General features: G+C 37.6%; 1 protein-coding gene across 4 annotated transcripts in view; it reads right to left on the bottom strand.

The window, feature by feature from the left end:
* Window positions 1-9,155: 9,155 nt before the first annotated feature.
* ANKS1B (ankyrin repeat and sterile alpha motif domain containing 1B) overlaps window positions 9,156-23,424 on the bottom strand; it is a 413,515-nt gene continuing 399,246 nt past the window's right edge. For 3 of the 4 annotated variants that reach the window (XM_066319365.1, XM_066319364.1, XM_066319362.1), the window contains 4 exons: window positions 22,429-22,515; window positions 17,688-17,825; window positions 12,202-12,369; window positions 9,156-11,079 (listed from right to left, as the gene is read on the bottom strand). In XM_066319365.1, coding sequence (XP_066175462.1) covers window positions 10,969-11,079; window positions 12,202-12,369; window positions 17,688-17,825; window positions 22,429-22,515 — 504 coding nt within the window. In that variant the 3' untranslated portion in view covers window positions 9,156-10,968. Of the gene's footprint in view, window positions 11,080-11,109; window positions 11,248-12,201; window positions 12,370-17,687; window positions 17,826-22,428; window positions 22,516-23,424 lie in introns of those variants that run through there. The other variant, XM_066319363.1, reaches the window with a different exon arrangement.

Consider the following 23,424-nt stretch of genomic DNA (forward strand, 5'->3'; position numbering starts at 1 on the left):
AATTTTCTTTGTAGCATATGTTGTTGCTCATTTAAATTTGGTCAAAAATATATTAAGCACAGTAGGTGGCAATAAGCAATAAATCTACCAGTTTGACTGTTTTACCTCCTTTCCCCAGAAATATCTTTATTGAAACGGTTAAACTTCTGGTGGATATAGAGAAAAAAATCTGTTCCTTGAGTTATGATCTACTTTTCCTCTTAGGCTTCTTCTAGCTCTAAGCTCTTAACATGTTGCAGTTACTCGCTCCTGTACTACTCCTTGTCTCATTTTTAGTCCTTAATTACTTGTCTCAATCTTCCTTCAAATGAGGGGTTCACTGATCAGGGTCCTAGTATTGATAGTGTTAGGGGAAGACTACAGCAAAGCTGGACTTCACTGTTGTTGGTTTTTTTTTTTTATCAGGAAGTGACTCTGTGGAACGGAACATTTTCTCAGTTTGCGTTCTGGTTCTCTCTGGTTTCTTCAGTATGTAATAGCAAAAAAAAGTGATCTTTAACAAGCTGTTACATTTATGTGTTATACATCATATAGCTGTTTTCTTGCTAAAATATATATGGATTTAGGAAATTAAGATCATGTTCTCTGAAAATGATAATCCTTTCTATATTTATTTTTATTTTGCATACCAATTACATCTCCTCCTATTCAAAAATTAAACCACAGTGATTCTAGCTCATGCAAATTGTCCCTGCATTTGGCTTTACTTATTTTGCTCTTTATTTGAATTCTGTGATGGGTCAGAAGTTACTTTAGGATTGTTATGTATCTACTAGTGTGTTTGTTTGTTTCTTATTTGGAAAATAGGAATTTGATCATAATGAATACTTTGAGCAGTTAGCAGCAAATACTAGAGGTCTTACTTTTGCTCTTGTGAGAAAGAATGTATCATAGTTCAGATGTCTAAAATGGAATTAATACCTATGACAGGAAGCAAGGGGCTTTGGAACTTGAGTGTCTTCCGTTTAGAATGTGTTTTTAGCAACATTTGAGTTCTAACAAAAAATATTTTTTCTATTGAAAATGAGATTCGGGGTTTTTTTTGTATTTCTAATTTGACTCCACAGCTGCTGAGATTCCTTGAAGGGGAAGAAAGGAATGCTCATAAATGCAGTCAGAATGCCAAATTGAGAACAACTGAATTAGGTGTTGTAACCCATGGACCTAGTCCAAGGGGAGGACTGCAAAAATTCTTCCCCATAGGAAGTGAAGACAAGATCTGAGCAACCACTGTCAGAGGTCAGTGGCACAGATAATCCAGCAGCAGTGGCACATTCAAGGTGTAACTGTAGTGGTGGTGTTTTTGTGGTGACTGGCAAAAGCAGCACTTTTTTTAGCAGTTAAACACTTTTTGCATACCATTTGAAATACAAGGCTTGCTCTTGCAGATTTGTGGACTTTGCTTTTTCATTCTCTAACTGGATTTCAGAGACTGTTTGAAAACTGGGTAACCTAATCCATCCTTTCCCTTCAGAGTTGTTTTTTTCCTGAAAAATTCTTGTTACACTAAACAAATGAAGCCATATAGCAAACATTTCAGTAATCAGGCCGACATAAATTAGCACCAAGCAGGTCTAAATCTGTCTTAAACTCTTACTGACTGGCTCACAGGAATGTTTATGTAATTGAGAGGAACTATAGAAAGGAAGTTAAATCTTCTTTTACAAGTTAAATCAACTACAGCGAGATGAAAAACACCCACACATTTGGCTTTGGATCAGCAGGGACATTCTTGAAAAGCAAACTTTATGAAATCTTTATTATGAAACCAATTTCAAGCTGTAAAAAAATTATTAGTTTTCCCAGTGTCATTGATTGTACTCTGCTTGTGTATTCCTTTTATAATGGAGTATCACCTTGATCAGGGAGTTACAGATTTAGAATAATTCCAGCAAATAAATTTTGACATGGTTGGGAGCACAGATGTAATGTAGGATGTGTAAAAGCTGGAAAGTTTTGAAAGTAGTCCAAGATGTCACAGTTCCACAGATGTGAAAAAAGTCACCACACCACCAAACCCACTGAATGAGATGTTATCTTACACAACATCCCTTTAAAAAAGGTGTAGTAGCTGCAGTGAAGCACAGACAAATATATTAAGAGATGATGTTTCTAATATTTTAGAGTGCAAATTACAAAGTATAAGAGCAACTGTTAAGGGTTTTTAAAGCAAGGAGTGAAATACCAATAAGGAAAGCAAACAAGAGATTAATATTAAACCAATGTAATTAACAAAAAGAAGCTTATTCCATTGATCAAAGTGGCACAGTTTTGAAATATAATGTTGGATATGTGGCACTGGAAATTGATAATCTTAACAGAACAGATAGCAAGGATGCATTTGTTCAAACTAAAGAATTTTGAATAACCAAGTCCAAATGATAGATTTCCATTTGTCTGCAATAGATAAGAATCCTTTGAATCAAACCTGGTAAAATTCATCACACCTTAAAAAAATGAAAAATTCCAAAAAGCTGAGAATTGCTGCAGTTCTGGTGTTTTTAAAGAGGTGAAGTCAGTCCTTAGGAAAACAGTGGAATGGCAGATTTGAGGTTATATGGAAAAGTAGAGTCTTCTCTGAGCACCACAGGATTTTTCTAGGCATTACTGACTGCTGTAGTTTTTTAAGAGACTGGTTTTGGCAAATGTTACAGATTTCTAACTGTTTTGCTTATGATTATTTTTGGTTTTGTTTTTAACAAGTCATTGTCAATACATTAACCTTGGATTTCTTAACAGAATTTGATTTATTATCACACCATATTTTGATCTCAGATAAACTTGTAAAATCATATAAAAAAAGGAATTAGCTCTTAATTCCTACATCTATGCAAAATGGAGTCTAAACAAACATCTGAGGAAAATATTCTGCTTCTGCTTAAATGCTTCCAGATGTTCTGTGTGTTTCAAATATTATGGGTTATTATAAAGCTAAGATCTTTATTTCTTTGTTTTACATGACTCACTGAAAAATAGGTACAGAAAGGAACTTCAGAGACCCTCTTATAATGTTCCTTGCCTCAGGTCTGCAAAAGTCTCTTCTAGAGAAGGGGTTGTAATGAAATACTAGGATTCAGAGGTTTTGTTGGTCATCTGCAGATCGGGAAGAATTTAAGTCTTGTACTGTGTAATTTGATCATTAAATCTTTTCACCTTCCTATAACATAAGCTTTAGGATGTGCAGTGTTGAACACAGGTGATCTGTACCTTCAGATGCAATAGATACTCATATTTTTGATACCTTGCAGATTGCATCATGCCAGGACTAGACTTCTGGTTGGGAAACAGATATCTCCAAAGTCAGATTGGCAGGAATATTTCCGCCCAACTTTTTCTTTGTCTATGGAGCAGGCTGTATCTATCAGCAGCTGGGATTACTTAGGTACATCTCTCTAAAAGACTTTCCTGCCACATCAGGGGCTGGGGATAACATTGGCACCATAATAGTCTCTTTTCCCTGCTGCTTGTAACAATCAGTCAATTTTCCAGGTTTTTGAGGTACTTAGCTTAGTTGACTCTTCAAGTTTTATGTAAGCATAACGGAGTTAAATGTAATGGCTGTGACAGAGAGATGGCCATGGTGAATGATCTAGTATCTTTTTATATTAACATCCATTCATGCACAGCATTCCCAGACACTTGTATGTTTCAGTAGATTCACTCAATTCCAATGCAGAAGTGTTCTCTTAATCCATCACTGATACTTTTATAGACTTACATACTGTCTGGAAGGTAAATTAAAGAGAAGAATATTAGTCTTTGCAACATCAACTCAAGAAAGAAGTGGTGCTAGCCTCAACTATATACATTAGAAGATTTTTGCTTAGGACATGCCTAAGCCTGACATTCTGTAGCCTCACAATTATCATTATCCAATAATCACAAGTGGAAAAAAGAAAACTGCACTGCTTCTAATGCATTTTTTAAATTAGTGTGGTCTATTTATTTTTTCCTCACGGTGTCACTATAGGATAAAATTTAATGCTCATTGGAGCATATTTCCATCTCTTTTGTCTCATTGGCTTTCTGATTTTCTATTATGTGTTTAGAAAATATGATAACAAATATACTGCCTTGAAATTTGAACATGCTCTCTCAAGCATTGGCCTAGCCTTAACACTGAGAATGAATTTTTATTTTTCTTTACCTTTTTTTCCCCTCTAAGGATTTAATATTAGAATGAATTTAGCTTTATATAAGGGTATGGAGTATTTGAGCAGTTCTAATTACTTGAAAGTAGGAAATTCCATATTTAAAAGGCAAAAAGGCACATGTCTTACAGTCAAGTGAGCTTACGAAGTTACATCTGTGATAGACTTCTTCATCACACATAGAAACTGTATGAATCACAGAATGGGTAAGGTTGGTAAGGGACCACAGTGGGTTCAAGATCCCTGCTCAAGCAGGATCATCCTAGAGCATGTGACACAGGCCTGCATCCAGGCAGTTCTTGAATATTTCCAGTAAGCTTCATCTTTCCTCACGTGGTTGTAATGTGTTTTGAATTCAGCTTTTATGATTGATAGGAAAAGCAGTTTTCCTATCCAAGCTCAGTGGCAAGAGAAGACAGGAGAGAGAGAGAGAGAATTTGGTTTCATTTACATACTGATAGCATTTTTGTCTGCCTTGTTGTTACCACTTTACCCAGACCCATGTTCTTGAATATATCTCAGTACCTGACTTCCACAGAAGGAAAAAAGAACTGGTACACTATAAAGGTTAAGTAGGATTGAAGAGAAATTTGCTTGTGGTCTTTACAAGAGCAGGAGCCAGCTGGAGATGCTGTTTCCTGTTCATGCACTTGGAGCACAGCTTTCCTGAAAGGCAAGGGCCATAGGCCATTTCTCTGCTTTGCCTCTTCAGCTGGACAGTGGTGTTTGGGCTGGTTGCACTCAGGCTTGTAATGAGAATGAGTGTGACTGTCCAGTCAGTAGGGATGAAATAATCCACCAGTTCCACAAAATCTACATCCAGTGTGAACTCTGGCCACAGGTGAAACTTGTGGTCAGCCTCTGTCTAGCTCAGGTTATCGGATGTTAACTAGGACCAGTGTATGGTTAACCAGAATCAGCATGGTCTTGATAGCAGTACAGTCAGTTTGCTGATTTAGCAAAAAAGTTGGTTCACCTAAAGAAGCCAAAGAACACTGAACAATTGCAGAGCTTTTCAGGAAAAACCTAAGAATTGTTCCCCTATGCTTTCCAGTGGGCTGAAAATCCTGCCAGGATTTCCAGCCAGTTAAGAGTCCTTTTTTCCCCCACTTTCTTCAGATGATCTTTTAACATGAGATAAGAAATATCCCTCTTCTTAGATAAGTGTTCATATCTAAATATTGTCTCTAGTCCCTATGTCATGTGTCTTACTTATGTGCTTGCCACTGCTATGCAGTTCCTTCACAGAGTCAATTGTTCTTTGGGCTGGTACTTTGGAGATAAACTTACTCTTTCTAGACTGTTGTCTTGTTGACATTTTAGACACCATCTTCCAGTGAAGTGTGAAGCAGGCCAGCTGAACTGAACACATTGAAAGAAATCTAGGGCAAAATTAGAGTACTGCATGTAGCTCAAGCTGCCTTTTTTAATCTAGAATGGGAGATAAACTATTTCACAGTTGTACGAGCATTAGCTCTCTGTTTAGCATGCTGCTTCTTTTCCAAAGGACAGACAAAATCTTCATAACCTGATGATTCCCTTGCCAATGGTTACCATTTTATGGCCATGCCAGTTTTTGATGGTGAGATATTGACTTTAAACTGCAAGGCATGTGTACCTTGTGGTTCTGCAGGTGAAGCAGCTTCTCACGAACTTCCTGGCAGAATACCAGAACCAGAGATGCTGAGTGCTTCTTCCTGCCAGCTGTGAGCTTTTAATAAACACCAGGACACTTTGGAGAAGTCACTGCATCCAGTCTCAAATGCAACATCAATATCTGCTTTAGGAAACCCTTTAACTCCACAAACACAGAAATTCCCTGTTGTTTGTCAGGACTTTCTGCAGTTTTAAGCCTTGTCCCAGTAGCAGCCTTTTTACTGTGCATATGTGGTGGTGCATCCCCCTCTCACACTGGCCCACACTATGATTTCAGAAATGCTTTTTAGGCCTTGGCCTTGATGAATGATAGCTCAGATAAGCTCCTTGAGCTTATCAAAAACACTGTGTACTCCCAGGAACTTATTTTGGCTAATGAGCTCCTGCATTTTAGTGAACAGTCTTAGAGACCTGTTTTTCTTGCCTGCATAAGAATGCAAGTGTAACACTGCTTTTATGATTGAACTTTTACAGAAAGGTACTGACCTGAATTGTGGCCAGGATGGAAATTGCTGTGACTAAGGAAAACACTCTTGCAACCCTGTAAGGAGCAGTCCTAAGTGAGAGCCTCTGAGCTCTCCTGGACCACAGAGGGCTGCAGCCAACAATTCACTCTGAGCAGGACAGCATGAGAAAATCCTCACGTTCACTCTGTTTGTAGGACCACTGCCAAGAGCCAACAATGGAGCTTGGGCTGATACCCCCACTCCTCAAGGATCCTCTTCACCCTTCGAAACGATGCAAGGGCATCCAACATGAGTACTTTACTGATCCTGAGAAGAATTTTTCACAGGTATGTGTCCACACTCCTTTAGTGTGTGTCTGCCAAGTGTGAATATAGTATTGCAAATCATTGTGGTTTAAAACCCAAACAGCAGCTTCCCTTCTCCCCAATTCCCCTCAGTGAGAGAGGGACAAAAAAGTAGAGACTATGGGTTGAGATAACAATTTACTAGGGAAAAAAGCAATGAGAGAAGGAAAACAAATAGTAACAGCAAATGGTACTCATAACAACAGTGCATAAAAAGAAGTTTTCTTACATACAGAAAGGTGCTTACCACCCTCACCCAGCTCAATATGGCCACCAAGACGAAGACAAAATGGTGGATGTTACCACAGCCCAGCAGCTACACATCTCTTCCTGAGACAAAGGACAATATGGCAGATGCTCAAGTCCCTTCACCCCCAAGCCCAAGACAACAAGAAACAAGGATGGGCAAGCCTTCCAAGCTGGATCATCTGACAGCACTGACTGCTCTGCCTGCCCTGCTCCATGTCTGCACCCCCCCAGGGGTTGAGGTCCCTGCTTTGCTCCTCCAGAAAAAAGGAACAAAATAATGCCATTTCTGCTGCACACTCACCTTTTCTTCCACCTGGAACCATGTCCCCCCACAATCACCTGAATGGTTTAGGATAGCAACCCAGCCACAGCCACATGCCTCTAGGCCCTGCCCCTCTCAGCAACAGCAAGAGAATGAACTCTGTCCTGGCCAAAACCAGGACATACATGCCCTGTGAGTGTTATTCTCTGTAACTTGTAAGTACATTAGATTAGTATGTAAGTTAGGCCTGCATGTTACTGTCATACTCATTGTAAATTCTACAGAATCTTTTCTGAACTTATCAGTGAAGTGCTGTTAAGTTTAAGTGCTGTTAAAAACTTGAGACCTAAGCCATTGGTTAAGACTGGAGCTAAGTTTGGCAAAAGCATCTACTCTGAACTCAACAGGAGGGTCCCCCTCATTCCCTTTTATTCTTACTCTTTTGAATCCTTAACCTTTTCCCATCTTCAATCCCCCCATAGATAATGTTGACCGATTTTAGTTAGATTGATAGGTTCTAGTCCAATTTCTCTCTGTGTGCTTCAACTATGTAGTTCAACAGCCAAGTGAACCTTGCTTAAATCATCTTTATCATGATTTCACTTTTTTATTAAATCTACTTTAGCAAAAAAGATACCTTTTGCCAGTGATTCTTTGAGCAATCTAAAACACTCATTCACAACAGCATATTAGAAACCTCACTACTCACATAATTCTCGAAATCCTGTCACCCACATCCCATTTGGATCTCAATTTGCTTACCTTCTCATGTCAAATGCAATCTACTTCTGTATCACCTCTCTTCTTTTGCCTATTCTCCACTTTCCGACTCTGTCAGTCGTTGGAATTAACTATTGGTTTTACGGCATCCAAATGCTCCATCTTCTTCATATGCCCTCCTTAACCTGCCTCTGCTTCTCTTTTACCCTTGAGGTCAAGAACAGCAATTTTCCTGACTTTCTGATCGTATAGAGGTCTCTGACTTTGTTCCCTACCTTCACTCTTAAGATTGACCATTATCCCCTTACTGCCTATGCACTTCCAGCATACCAGGAACTTAAATGAAAAGTCACTCAACCAAAAAAGACAAAAGGTCAAGTGGTAACTCCTTCGGATAAGTGCAAATTTGTAGGAGTCCCTTTGGATCTGAAGAAAGGACTGCTGAACCACTGTGCCATGCTAGAGGAGACCCCCTGGACTTCTCTCCAACTGGCTTACACTAGTACTGGTGAGTAGACAGATATGTTTCCTTCTAATATCTCAGGTTTCTGGAAATACATAAGTCTCCAATGTGTGTTAATTCTTATCCTTCCTTCCAGTTTAAATTTGTCTCCTGTGGGAGCTTCAGTTGTTCACTGCCTGTGTCCCAAAACCTTCACACTCGATTCTCTGCCCTACCAGTCTTTCATCTGTCTCATCTTTCATCAGTCCTGCTAGTTATCATCAGTCTCTCTTGCCCAAATTATCTCTCTCAAATGAGTTCAGCTGCTTACTGTGCCACCTTACCTGCTTGACATCTCTGTGATGAACCTAGATCAAATTCTTCTTGCAAGGTGCCAGTTGGCACCTGTTCCTGTTGTTTCACACCTTTCCTTTACATCTGCATAGAGTTTTGCTGCAGCTCCTGTCTCATCCTTTAATTTTAGGGGTCACTCAGCTGCATAAGAGGTGCCCCAGTTTTATACCCTGCAAACCTGGCCCATTTGTACTATATGTGCCTGAACTGAATGTGTTTCAACATAACTCTTGCATAAATCACAGGGTGTGATTAAATATGGGAAGTCAGCAGTTGAGTAGAGTATGGAAGAACCAGTAAACTAAGGACTTTAAACTGTGACTTTTTACCATCTGTAAACAAAATCTGTATTGCAACCCAAAACTTTCTCCACAGCAATTCCTAGGTTTCCTCCATGCCAGATCCAAAGCCCAGTGAAATCAGTGAAATGGGAAGGGGATTTCACTGATTTTAGTCTCCTTTGCATCAGGCTCCTGATTTCACTTAGCAATGATAAAATGATACACAAAGTTGGGACTGTACAACTTCCTTTTATTTTGTGTGCTTTTATAGGATATAAATAAATGACAAAATTACAAAATTTATAACTGGAAGCCCAAGCATATTTACATAAGTATTTGTTGCAGTGAGGCTACTATTTACTGTTCTCCTATACAATTTTCCTTTTGGTACCATATTTTTAGTGTTATTTTTTTTTTTTTTACCGTCAGTTGACTAAGTACATATCAACAGTGAATAAGCAAAAATATGTACAGGGAACTATTTTGTTCAAGTAAATTGAATACTGTATTAAAAGGATGTCATCACTCAGCGCTATGATTAGGTTTAACTAAACCATATACAATTATCAGTTTTAAACCAAGTTCAATTATCCATTTTTTGGAATATACCAACTGATGATTCTAACTGAAAAACCTCAGCTGGATATGAAATAATAATTAAAAAAACATTAAGACAACCACACAATTTATCAATATCTCTATAATGAACTTCAAAATGATTCACAATTTGACTGGATAGAACAATATACGTTAAAATGTCATTTTTCTCCTATAATGATATTTTTACTGTTATCATTTCAGTTCTACATAAATATACATCATGGTATTATACAAATACTCCACAGACATTAAAAAATTAAAACACTTTAAAGAAAAAGTAAATCTTATTTAACCAAATATTAAGCAAATGCTTAATTATTTTGTTTCATGAAAACATTTCTATTACTTTGGAATTTTTTTCTTTTTCTTGTTGTTTTTATTTAGAAAATGTTTTGCAGTAGAATTTTAACAACTCTTTCAAACAAGCTTTCTGTGACAGAAATCTTGATAGCAAAATCCATGGTTTTGACTTCTTTTAGAACCACTGAGAATATTTTTTAAAAAATACTAGTAGAATTCATGGCTATAGCAATGTTGAACTGCATAAACTATATGTAGGTGTAGTAGAATGACCATTCCACTTTCATTCCAGACTGATCACACAGAACATCCAGCGCACTGATGCTACAACTCTTATAATTTTCATAATGCTGCTGTAGCAGTCATTTACTTAACTTTAAAATAAACAGTATTTCTCATAATTAATCTGGCTTCCTTCCATAAATATTCATATCTTTTCCTATAGTACTTCTCTTCCATAAAAATATCTAATAAATGTTTTCTGTGCATTATTAATACCTTTTTCTAACCATTCATAAAACTCTGATCCTTTGCTACAATGCAAGAGGTTCTTATTTCTGTAGAGGATCAAAGGACATCAATGATTACATATAAAATCAGCGCACACAGAAATCAGGGTGCCTAATTTCTCATCACTTCAATGAGTTCTTTATTCAACACAGTAATTATTAATGCATTCAGTGGTTTCACAAATAATCTATTTATTAATTCTGGTTTTATTTCAATTAAAAACTGCCAAGATTTAAATAAAAAACCCAATCAAATACTCTACTCATAGGCAGCATTATTATTAGTTTAGAGACATTTTGTGGTTTTTTTCTTTAAAAAGTAGAATTCTAAAATAAGAAATCAAAGAAAGCACTGTGGCAGAGTCACAAGGGAGAACGGCATGAAAAATAAGGTTTCTCACTCCTCTTGTGGACTGTAATTTTAAAAGTCTTCATATAGTGTCATTCTTCAGTCAGTGCTGCAGAAAGAAGAACATCACCAGAAATGACTGTCAGCCTTTTTTGTTAGTTACAAGGCCACTCATACAGTGCAGTCTTCCTCTCTGCTGGATTGAAACGTTGCCATAAAGGAAAGGCTGTGCTGTGACTGCTTGGCGTGCAAGGCACAACAAGGAACTGGGGGACAGTTTTGTATCAGAAAATTGTAGTTTCATACTTGGTATTAATGCCTCTTTTGGCTTCTTGTCCAGGTTCAACAATCCAGGGTAGATTCGCAAGAGTCTTTTGTTCGGATGGATCTATCTGCTTTAAGACAAATGCAAACATACAGACGGGTTACCATCTCCGTGCACGGCAGCTTGAGCAGAGGGTTTTTCTTTAAACTAACAGGGCAAATCCCGAATTGACAAAGTCGTACAGCAGCAAGTATGGTGGTGTCTACACTCCCATGTACTCATGGCTGCCTTCTTCTTCCTGTTGAGATCAGAGCTGTGTTTACCCCCAAGCTATAGGGCATCATAGTTCATTAAAGCCACACTTCATCCTGAGAAGTCTGTTCGCTTAATGAGACAGACGATGGCATCAGGAAATGTTTCTACTTAAAGTTTTATGGAGGAAGATTCTGTGGCAATGGATGACAAAGTGTACAGTCATACATTTCCCCCTCCCCCTTCCCCATACCCAATAATTAAGTGTCGTAGAGTACAGTTCTCGCGTTATAGTCAGTGAATATGAAACAGTGTGCGGTCATTTTTCTCCTTTCCCTCCCAGTGCCTGTGTTCTCACTTAATTTATAATAGTTTTCATAATTTTTTTAAAAGGTCTATTGTAAAAGAATATTTCTCTGTCATTTCTGCACTTCAGGAGGACACTTTAAAGGCAATCAATACGTATGCTTCAATGAGCTTTGTTTCTTAGGAGTCTGTGATTAATACTGAAAAAGTATATTGAATCCCAGATCAAAAAGAAAAAACAAAAGAAAAAAGAAAAGGGTAAGAAAAGAAACGAAGTTGCTTGGTCTGAGAGGATAATTGTAAATTGATTTGGATTTTTAATTTGATTAGGATACACATGCTGTGATCGTATACCAAACAAGTTAGGAGATAGATTAGGAAAGTCCATGAAACCACAGAATTTGAGAGGTATGCATTGATTAAACTGAATTACTTAAACCTCTGTAATTACTGTAAGATATATACACACAAGACTAACCAAGCAACATCTTAAACTGGAGAAATCTGAAATAAGTAGTTTGAAATGGCTGCCAGTGCTGTGCAGACACAACCCTGCCAGCTGATGAGCAGAGGTGGCACGATGGAGCATTTCTGACTCAAGAGGTATTTTTATTTGTACAGCTGCTAGTATATAAACTCTTAACTGTACAGCTGAATTTTGGACTTTTTGCATGCATTACTACCTTCTACTTACCACTGACTTCCGAATACTAACACGTGGTTTAGGAATAGGTTTAGAGGGTTTATTTTCAAAGCTTTCGGGGAGGGTTGAAGAATGACCCCCTTTTCGTGCTTGTAGTGCAAGCTGATAGGCCACCTCAAATGCTTGTCCTAGTGTAAGAATGATTTCGTAAGCTAAATTCTGGAACAAAACAGAAACAGTTAAATTTGAGGTGAAGTTGAATTATTGTCACATACATGAAGTGAGGTAGTGATTTGCAATGTAAATAATTAAAATCATGCTGGTAATAGGCTCCTCAGTCTTTGTAATGCTTACATCTGTCATTTGATTTCTCATTGATTAAAAACAATCTAAATGTGATTTATTGTATTGAAAGTAATTACTTCTAAACCCTTTGAAAACGTCTTACTAAACATGAAAACACGAGTGGGTGGCGTGTTGTCATCTCTTTTTAGAACAAGTACATTAACCTTCCCACCTTCCCAACTCATCCCGTATCTGCTGTTCTCAGGATCCAGCCCCTCTTGCACTGTTGCAGTGTGACATTTGGCCTTGCTCTATTTCAGACCTCCTGTGCTGACCCATCCTCCTCCAGAGCCGGCAGCTCAACGTGCTGCTCCCCCAGGCACATGCCTTGGGATGCTCTGTGCTCACCAAGCAGCACAGGAAGAGGCTGCAGCATGGGTGTGATGCTTTCAAAAGGACAAAGAGCCAGTGCTGGCAGTCCGCACTCTGACTGACAGATGCCGTGCAGGTAGCCCTGTGTGCAGGTCAGTGCACCGCTTCTGTGCGTGCTGCAAGTCCTGGGGAAACCTTCTCATGGGCTGGTGTTCTAGAAGTCAAATTGAGCTCAAACAGTTGTGTAACAACACTCTTGTAAGCAAAGGGAAGGGAGGTTAGTGGGCATAACCAAAAGAGTCAGGCTATTATACCTAAAACCAGTTCAGTGTTATAGGTGGATTTCTTTAAATTCCCTTCAAATATAGGGGGAAAAAAACCCCCGTTGAAGCGTTTATAAAGCATGAATGAGGTATCAGAGGGGCTGATATAAATATCTTTTCAGTACAGTTATACATCAACGAAAAAGAAGCTGTGAGTTTTAAATTTGACCTTAGTCTAAATGGCAAGTAGATTCCTACGGTAATTTTTCTTCAGGTTTGTGAGTTTGTTTTTGTATATTTATTTTCAGGCTCCTACTGGAGCCTATTTTTAGGCTCCTAGTAGAGGCTGTTTCTGGGCTATTAACTCTGTAATAATGTTTAGAACCCCTGCAGAGCAAAGGCAAGCCTGTTTACTAGTCTCCATATGATGTTCTACAGTCCCCTTAGAATAATTAATAAATCTTTGATATCATTCAGATGTTACTCTCTCCTTCCTCAATCTCCATAGCCTATAGTTGGAAGCAATTCTGCATTGCTTTCAACTTAGGTGATCCCTTAAAATTCCCATGTTTCTGATACTTTTTCAAATGAATTATGTTTTTACTAGTCAAGTCTAACTGTTAAGTTTGCATTACATGAGAAAGCAATGCAATGCACTTGGAAGTACACTATTTGCAACTCCTTCAGTCATTAAAACAAAGTTAAATGGACAAGCATTTTATTTCATGCCCTACACTTTATTTTCCCTGAAGAATTTCCATTCCCTTTTTATCACTTGTCTATGCTGATATAATACAGGCTAAATTCAGCATATTTTGCTCATTATAAGGGCTTCTTCTAAAGGGGCCAGTTCTGCCCTGTGTTAGGTCAATCAGAAAACAATTATACTCCTGCACTGGGACATGCTCTCTGCTGTTATGACTACAGTCAGAACAGCAAGCCAGCCAAAACTTTATAGCTACCCAAATAAAAATGTCTCTCTGATTTGATAGCTGCAGTCTCCAAATTATCTCCCCTTTAACTTCAAGGGAAACTGTCCAGAACTGAAAAGCACTGAGGATGCAATTTGTCAGTGGAATAGTAAAAGAAAAACTAAAAAGTCTGTTATAAAGTGCTCTGCCTTTAAGAATGCTGGCCAAGGAATTAAGAGCAACAAAGTATAGTTGTTAAAAATGTAGAGAATAATATAATTTGAAATGGAGTGTACTTTTAAGTAGGATAAGAACATTATTCTAGAGAGTGATGTCTTAAGAATCAGCTGTTGTGACAGTAAGAGAGTGTAATGTATCATGATGGGGCTATCTGCAGTGGATATTGTTAATATTACTATGGAATACCTCAGCAGGACAAGGTGTAGGAATGGCTTGTTGGAGAACAAGCAGGCTACAATACTAGTAGGACTGAGAAAATACACCATCCATCGTGGCACACAAAAAGATCACTGAGACAGGCTTGAAAATTTGGGAGATAGGAGTGGAGACAGACTGAAAGTTTGCCATACTGAGCCATAAATTTAGTTTAAGTCCTGCCTCTTGTACAAAGTCACTAAAATCTGTTTTCCTATGTTATCTGTAAAATGAAAAAAACCCAGGCCTGCCTGGGAACTGAAAACCATAAGAAACATGTAACTGCTTCTCTGGTTAATAAATATTTGAAATATAGCAAATAAAACAGAACATTCACTGTTCTGTTCAATATTTGAAATGCAAGCTGAACCATAGCTTGTACATACATTTCATACATTGTATACTGTGGTAAGAGCCTTGGCAAAGGACAGTCTGCAAATGGAGGCAAGGGGGGCTTTAAAACTCTACCTTGTAAAGGTTTTCAAAGTTATCTGAAAAAAAATCCATTAGTAAATAAGCTTGAGGAGTTTGAGGATTTTCCCACCTGTAGTACTAGGGAAAGGATTATAAGGACCAGAGTTGTACAGACTCTGCAGGGGCAATACTGGACAGGTAGAAACAGGATTCCCTTCAGGACAGGGGTGGAAAACCAAACCAAAATCCATTGGGGAAATTCTTCTGATGGAATGAGGAGATTATCTGAACTAAACAGTTCAAATAAGTTCAAAAGCATGTGGCACAAAAGGAAGGATACAAGTCTCCCTTCCCGACAGACACTTATAGCATGGAAGTTGTAGAGCCCCCAGCTGCTGCAGGAGACACTGACTCTCACAGCAGCCCATCAAGCACCTTAGAAAGGAGAGAGAAAGGCCTGTGGTGCTTCCCAGGCTGCTGCAATCCTGCTCCTTGCCTGGTAAGGCAGAGAGGGAAAGTGAGTAAGCCGATGGCTTTAAGCAACATTTTCTGGGAGGTGAGGAATGAGGTCAACTTGTTTGCCAGGCAACGCTACAATTCAGGATTCTTGAGTTTTAACTCGGCCAACCTATTACAATGGCTAATTGTTTCCTTACATTTTAACTGACTTTTTTGTTGTCTTCTGTTCATAGGTGCACTGGGCAATGAAAGACTGTCTGATGGAAATTACTTTGGGTATCTCCAATACACAAACCAGAAATTGATATAGGAGCTGTGTTGATGGTTTGTTTCTCTGGAGGGAATCCTTCACTCCTAGATTTAAGGCTGCTTAGTAAAAGAATGAAAGTGAAGTGGATTTCAAATATTAACCAATAAATCCTCTTCTTCCTCCAAACCTTTTCCCCTTCAATATTCTGTAACAAAGTCTGATGTTTTTGCAATTTTGAATGTAGAATTTTAACTGACTTAAAGTTAAATGTACAGTTATTCCTAAATAGCAGTGCTTGTGGTTGCATGTCACTACACTAAAATATTTACCTATCTATAAATAAATTACTCTTCCCCACATTTCCTGAGAAATTGAAGGATCCAAGAGAGTGATTTTTTTTCACAACATTGTATATATTGTATTACCAAAATATATATGGTTTAAAATGCTCTACACTTTATTGTGGATTTCTACCATTTTAAGCCTTAATTTTCTTAAAATGATTGTGATTCTATCCATTGGCAAATGGGTAGAATTGTTTCTATTAGCAAATGGGACAATCCATTTAACGTGAACATTAGGCTTATAATAGAATATTTAATTCCCAGTATGCTTGCATTCTGAACATCCAGGTAGTTTTTACAGAGCTTGTACTTGCATCAAAAATGCTAGTTCCTGAGAAATAAAACAAAATAAAAAGAGAATATTTGAGTAGGTAACACCCAACTGAGGATTAGGTTGCAGGAGAAAACTAAGTTAAGACAGTTAAAGTTTCCATATTGCTTAAAATAGCCATTTAAAGTGCTTGGTATATTAAATGCTCCTCCTAAGGTACAGGAAGTGGGCAAAATATGATTATTCCTGCATCACTTTTCTTCCCTTGCCAAGAAAGGAGATGAATTTCATCTGCAATACCTGAGTCTATGTTTCTGCTTGATTACTAAACCTATAAATTAAACTGCAGTACTTCAAAAACATTAAGTAGAATTTAAATGGACCAGGAGAAATAATGACTTCACTCAATCAGTCTAATTTCAGTTGTTCACACATCACTGAAACCTATATAATGTAACATCTTGTTGATCATTGTCTATTTTTAACGCAATTTCAAAGTTTTTCTATTCCCTGTGGATACTAAAATGTCAGCAGAGAATTTAAATAACAAAAGCACTCAACCAAAATGCTGTAATTCCTCTAACCTACCTGTACATCTTGTTATTTAAATTCTCCCACACACTATTGCTGTGCATGTTAACTATTTCTACAGTTCCAAATAAAAAGCTGCAGTTCAGTTCTTTTGATTTAGCTTATTTATATTCATGTAAGCATGTTTCAAGAACTCATAAACATTATATTCTATTAAAATATTTTGTCTTGGATAATTTTGAAGTTTTAATAGCACCTTAAATTTCTCTTGTGCACAACTCAAAGAGTAATTTTTCTTGAAAGTTATGGACTATAAATCTTAGTCATAAAAACTTTAGCCACTATTTAGTTCACCAAATTTAGCTGAAAACTGCATGACTGATTAATTGATGTGTGTCCATGTTTTCTTGAAACCATAATAGTTTGTGCATCCCCACCTGAAAAGTATAAGTATAGGAAGAAATTACTAATTTTCCACCAACATAATAGGAGCTCCAAGGACTGTTGATGAAGTAACAATTTGAGATACATAAACAAGAACTACAGAATAAGGAAATGAGAATTAAATAATTAATTTAGTACTTTCAAAATAAAGGCAACCTTTTGGTGTGTGTTGAGATTTCTGAATGGCTGGCCAAATATACTGGTTATAAACTTTTGGAAGGCTTAGGCTTAGGCTTATAGCTTAGATTATAAGACTTACATGTCCAGACTTGTATGAAAAGCTACTCAAGTTTACAGTCAACAGCTGAGGTGACAGAGGAGAGTTATTTCCACTGGGAAATGAGATATCAAAGAAAATCTTCGCTCTTATACAGAAATGTCCTTTTGCTATCCTATAGTGAGCTTTTCCTGGGGTTAATTAATGATGCCTTCCATTAATCACCATTAATATATCCTTCCATTAATCACCATTAATATATAAATAAAATGTTTTAACAGAACTAAGTAACTATGACTAATTGAAAGAACTATTAAATGAAGTATCTTCTATAAACTGACCACATCAAACGCAGTGAATACGTGGCAGTAGTGGTGATTAGTCTTCAAGTCTTTAGTGATGTACGCAAACGTAGAAAGGTCTTCGGGATCTTGTGCAGCACAGGAAATGTTACGGATTTCATGTTCGGCAATAATATTCTGTTTAAAAAAAACATATTTTCAATCAATTTCAGAATTAAATTTAAAAGAGCTGTAAAAAGTGTGGGTTTAGATTCACACTTGCATTGATTTACGGACCAAAGTACTCTGAAATGTCCTAATAAGAAGAGATTAATAAACCCCATATGAGATCTTACAGAGGTATTTGGAATTTTGACCCTCTCCAATTGCCAGTCATCTGGTAAGAAACCATTATGTTCTAGAGTCTTCCTTATGAGGCTACTTGTGCTTTGGAGTTTATTTAGGTTCCTTTGAGAAAGAGACATCTTTCCTGGCACACAGGACACATCTTCATAAGATGATGGTGTAGTGCTTCAAAATTATATTTATAGATACAGTTTCAAAGCACTATACCAGCACCTTATGAAGTTCCTGAGCTTTTTTTCTAATGATCAAAATGGGACACTGTTTCAGTCTACTGACAAACAGGATCTAGTGAAACCTAGCAAGCTCAATAGCCAGGTTTTTACACATGCTATTTGAGAATTTTTGCTATACTTCTTCATGAGGAAAAAACCACCCAACATCACTTATAATTGAAACAGTAAGATATTTAAAGGATTCTGAATACTAAAATGGTAACTACAGGGGGATCTGGCAGCTTATCTCCACTTACTCACAGCAGCATCCTGTAAGAGAGACGTAGGAAAATGAAACCGTTCATGCACTGAGCCACACTATTTGCAACAGCCAATGTAAGCTTTAGCACACTACTTGGAGAGAGGTGGGGCATGTCTGTCCAATGGAATAAAAAAAAAGCTGTCTTCTTAAAGCTTTAGAGAAAATTATGAATACTCATTACATAAACTGCTGATATGTAATTACTCTGTTCAGGCCAAAGGAACCATGAAGCCAGAGAAGAAGGTACAGCAGAGTGGCTTTTGATTAGGCCTTGCTTCAACAACACAAGTGTTTCAAAGGGTTTGTTTAAAGAGAAAAGTGATTCATTAAAAAGGAATTTACTCAGGAGTTAGTTTATGTGCTTTCTTGAATTGTAGCCCTGCTGGCTGTAGCTCTGGCATTTTCACAAAAGCCCAGTGACGTATCTTGCTGCAGCATGACATCACTACTGCATCATGGAACAGGTGACACCTGTAGTGTCCCAGTTCCTCACACAGCCACTACTTGCTGCTGCCATGGTGGCATCTGTCCAAGTCAAAACAATCTCTGAGCATATCTGGTTTCCCCTCACCCCTCTCTTTTTCTTCCCACCTCGTTTCCTCCACCTCCTTTTAATTTTTTTTTTTTTTTTAATACATGCAGCTAAATTACTTCAGACACTTTGCCATATCTTCTCTTATTTGCTAAGTGGCAACTTTCCCCCCTTGCATGTAGGTGCCAGGTTATTGAAAAGAAGTATTAACATATTTAATTGAAGAAATCACAACTCAGGAAAAATCTTAATAAAAAGCATACTAAATTTCAAATTATGGAAAAACTGAGATAAGGAAACTTGACTGAAGAAATAATCCTCTTAAATTGTTGCAACATACTTGATTATTTCTTTTTAATGCATTATTCATAAAAATGACAAAACCAGTACTTGTGTTTCAATATATGCCAATTTATAATGACATGTATAATCTCTGCTCAAAAACTGCTTGCTTTTTATGTTACTTGAAGCATTTTATTTTCTTTGTTCTCAAATAGATAACTTTTACCCTCAATAAAGATTTTGATGAGAATTAGTATTATACCAAAGCCAGGGATTTAGATATCCACAGATGGAGCTGTAATGCACTGTCATTGATGTAGTGTTGGCAACACTGTAGTTCAGAAAGCAGAAAGAATTCAAGCTTGGAAGGTGTTAAAATCACTTGAGAAGTATTTATGCCAAATCATGAGCCACAATGTAATAACCTGAATTTATGCAGCATAGGTGAAAAGAGCTCTGCTATGCTGAAACTTTCTAGGTGACTTGGGGTTGACACAGTGATTTGCACTTGAGTAAAAATTCATGGAGATTATTTTAATGTTTTAATTTTAAATCAAGTGAATTTTAGAAACATACACATATCAAGTTTGTTTTGAATAACATGAAGTATACTTAAACTAAATCTTCTGGATAGAAATTGGTAGTGAAATTGAGTTTTTTTCCTAGCTGCTCTAGGATATCCTCTGTGATCGCCTTTCAAAATTAAACTTTTAGTGCATGAGTGTACTGTGTCATACTGTCATATTTCAGTAGACCATAGTCTTATTCTTTAGGAAGTAGAAGGCTATGAACCAGCTTCCTGTTCTGGGTACACTCCTCAGGCACTGACTGACACTGTACAGTTGTTCTAAAAATTGTCTTTCAGTTTGGCAAGAGAAACCACCAGTGCTTCTCAAAAAGTGGAGAAGCTGAAAGTCAGTTCTGGTTCTGCCAAGGAAATACCTTGGAGAGACCAAGTTTTTGCTAAGCAGCCTTCCTTTTGCTTGCCTAACTCGTGCCAGTCAATCTCCTTCCTGGCAGAAACCACCCAAAAGTTAGGGTGAGCTGTGAGCCACGAGAAAATTCTGCGAGTCTGCTTTTTCCTAAGCAGCAATTTCTTTCTGGTCTCACTTGCAAAGAAATGGTGTCATGCCAAGCTCCAAGGCGCCACTGAAATAGCTGTTGTGGAATGAGGTCAGGGCGCCTTCAAGTTTCAGTCACCTGAAACTTTGCCTGCTATGACAGGGAATACAAATTCTTAGCTTGGTGGCATAAAGGAAAAGAATGAACAGCCATGTGAGCTGAGATTTCAAGCACAAAACCACTAGCTAGTTTTGTCAATTAAAACTATGCATTTGTTGCTAAGTGCTGCCCAGCGCCGTCAACTATAAGCTCATACAGAAGCAGTACAAGTCTGGATAGGCTCTCACCTTAGTGCTAATCTGTTTTGGGTCTTGAAGGAATTTGGAACAGCACACTGTGGACAAGGATGATAACAACGCTTCTGGGAGAGTTGCAGGCTATTACCTGGTTTTTACAGAAGGGAAAGGCAGTGCAGATTTTGAACTGGAGAGAAAGCAATCTACCATTTGAGAAAAAACATGGGACTGTGGCATAATTAACTCCATCAAATACATCCGTTGCACTACTAGGTTTCAGTGGGACTCATCTAGAGTCATTTAATGCTAGTAGTCAAACTTCTTTCAGGTTTCCATCTTACTTAAGACTCTATGCACTGTGCAAAGAGATACAAGAAGCTCCTTTTGTTCTCCTGGGTTTTTTTGTAAACCTAAGGACATTGCAGTTATATCCCTAATGCTACAGAGGAGATTTAAGAGCAGAAAACAGCATTATCCAACTTGGAGTTAACAGCATTACAACGTCCTGATGTATGCCCTACACATCAGAGAACACAAAATGAATGAGGGTTGTAGAAGCTCAGTTTTGAATCAGTGGAAGGAAAAAAGAGAGGACAGGAATCCATGGTCCCTCTGCTCTGGAAAATATGCCAGACTTGAAGGAACAGTAATTTCATCTCAGCTTTCTTTTGTGCCATTTTCTAACTTCCAGATTCTAGCAGAAGTTCACAAAACTGCTTCCACTGTCACTTAAAACACAGCTCTAGTTAAATTTAAAAACTGATTGATTTGGCCAGTTTGATGGATACTGGGTTTGGTGGACTGTGTAGTCTGAATGTTCAGCAACACAAAGCTGCTATATACATCATTAACCTGGTCAGGTAGATGGGTTGTCATATTTATTTTCTATATAGCTTAGTCAGTTTTAGTCACATAACAGAAAAGATAATTTCTGTTCTGTTCTTATAAAAGCATTAGGATGGAATGTATTTACTTGCCATTTTAGACATACAAAGAAGAGAAATCAATACATTACTTGAGTTCTCTTTACAGAGCTTGTACATTTTACTTTGGCTAAGCAATAATCCATTGCTCTATCCATCACTGAATTCTCTGATCTTTTAATTTCTGCTTTTGTGGTTTGGTTAGTTGGGTTTTTTTAAAGATTTGGATGTATTTAGAAATGTAAGAAACAAAGCACAGGAGCATTGCCACACAGGAAGATGAAAAAAAAAAAAAAAAGGAATAGCAACTATTAAGAAGCTGCTGGAGTTCAGGTAGTTCAATGGCTAGCATCAAGAAAACAGCTCACAGAGAGGCTGTGGTGTTTGAATGTCTGGAAAGGACATTCAAGGCTTGTGTTTCTTATTCTTAAAATGGCTGGCCCTGGATAAAACTGCATCTTTATTCTTTATTGAGACATCTTTTTTAATTTCCTCAAATTATATTAATGAACACATATATATATATTCTACATATTTATGGAACTGTATAGAGAAGAATATGGTAAAAGATTCCACAGAGGCTCCCTGCTGACTGTCTTTTGTGATAAGCTTGCATTTAATAGCAGAATGCTGGACACAATGTTCTCCAAATAAGACATTAAAGCTGCTTCACTTGTCCTCCAGACTGAGTTTCTGGAGAATGACAATTGCATTATATCCATTTTGGGGAAAGGAGGAGAAAAAAAAGGAGAGGAAAACACAAAGTGAAACTTTATCCCCTCTCTGGCCTGGCCTTCATAGGTATTACTCTTTCTCCTAGTTGTGAGAAACAAAAGGGAAAACAAATATTCAGTAATTGCACATACCTTATTTGTGGCATCAATAAATTTGACTCCCTTGTAAGAGACAGACAGGACAATGGTTGGTACTTTCTTCATCTGTTCTGTAGACTTCTGAAATCAAAATGAAGATACTATTAGAGTTGTGTTGCATTGCAATAACATTAAATACCTCAATAAATACCTAAGTTAAACAAATATTTTACTTTTTCTTCAGCTGGCAGTGCTCTGGGTTCATGCTCTCTTGTAGTTACAAAATTAAAATAGCTTTTTGTTTGTTGTGAGGATGGCAAAAATTCTCCTTTGTTCTAGCATAGTGGGAAGAGAATAAAGTAACTTTTCCAGGCTTAAAAAGACCAGTCATGCAACCAGCGTCTCCTAAAACGTGTGTGTTTAGCACATCTATCTGATATGCTCCATCCACTGCTGCCTCACTCCCCTTCTCCTGCCCTTCCCAGCTGTAAGAAGCAACAGCACAGTATTTCTTGTAGTACCATGTCTTGGCTGCAGTTAGTTGTTATTTAGGAATATTTCCCTGTTTTTTTCCTTCTTTGCAGTTGTATTTGTGACATGAGGTATCCTTGCAGCCCTCTAGGCCTGCCAGTCAATCCATCAGCCCAGCACTGTATCTTGTCACTCTGTCTGCACTTCGAGTGCAGCTGCTACGAGAAGCTGCTTTACACATGAATTAGCACAGAGGCTTATTCTGCATTCCCTCTGTGCCAGGTTCTCCTACTTACAGTTCATGCCCTCCTGTAAGATTGTTTATGCTAGTCTACTTCTGTGTGCCTTTGGTGTGATGCACACAGCAAACATATTTCCCACTGAAAAGACTGGGAAAATATTTGGGGCAGATTTAAGTTCTCTGCAGAAAAAAAATGCTCTTTAGTTTACAGATAAAATTTTCTAAAACAACCCCAAACCTAACCAAACAAAACCCCCAAACATGGCATAATAGTTTGTAATGAATTTGAATTCTTATAAGGTGGAAGAAAATGACAGACTAGACTATTCTGCACAAAA

This window comes from Sylvia atricapilla, chromosome 5 (genome assembly GCF_009819655.1).
Source record: "Sylvia atricapilla isolate bSylAtr1 chromosome 5, bSylAtr1.pri, whole genome shotgun sequence".
NCBI classification, from domain to species: domain Eukaryota; kingdom Metazoa; phylum Chordata; class Aves; order Passeriformes; family Sylviidae; genus Sylvia; species Sylvia atricapilla.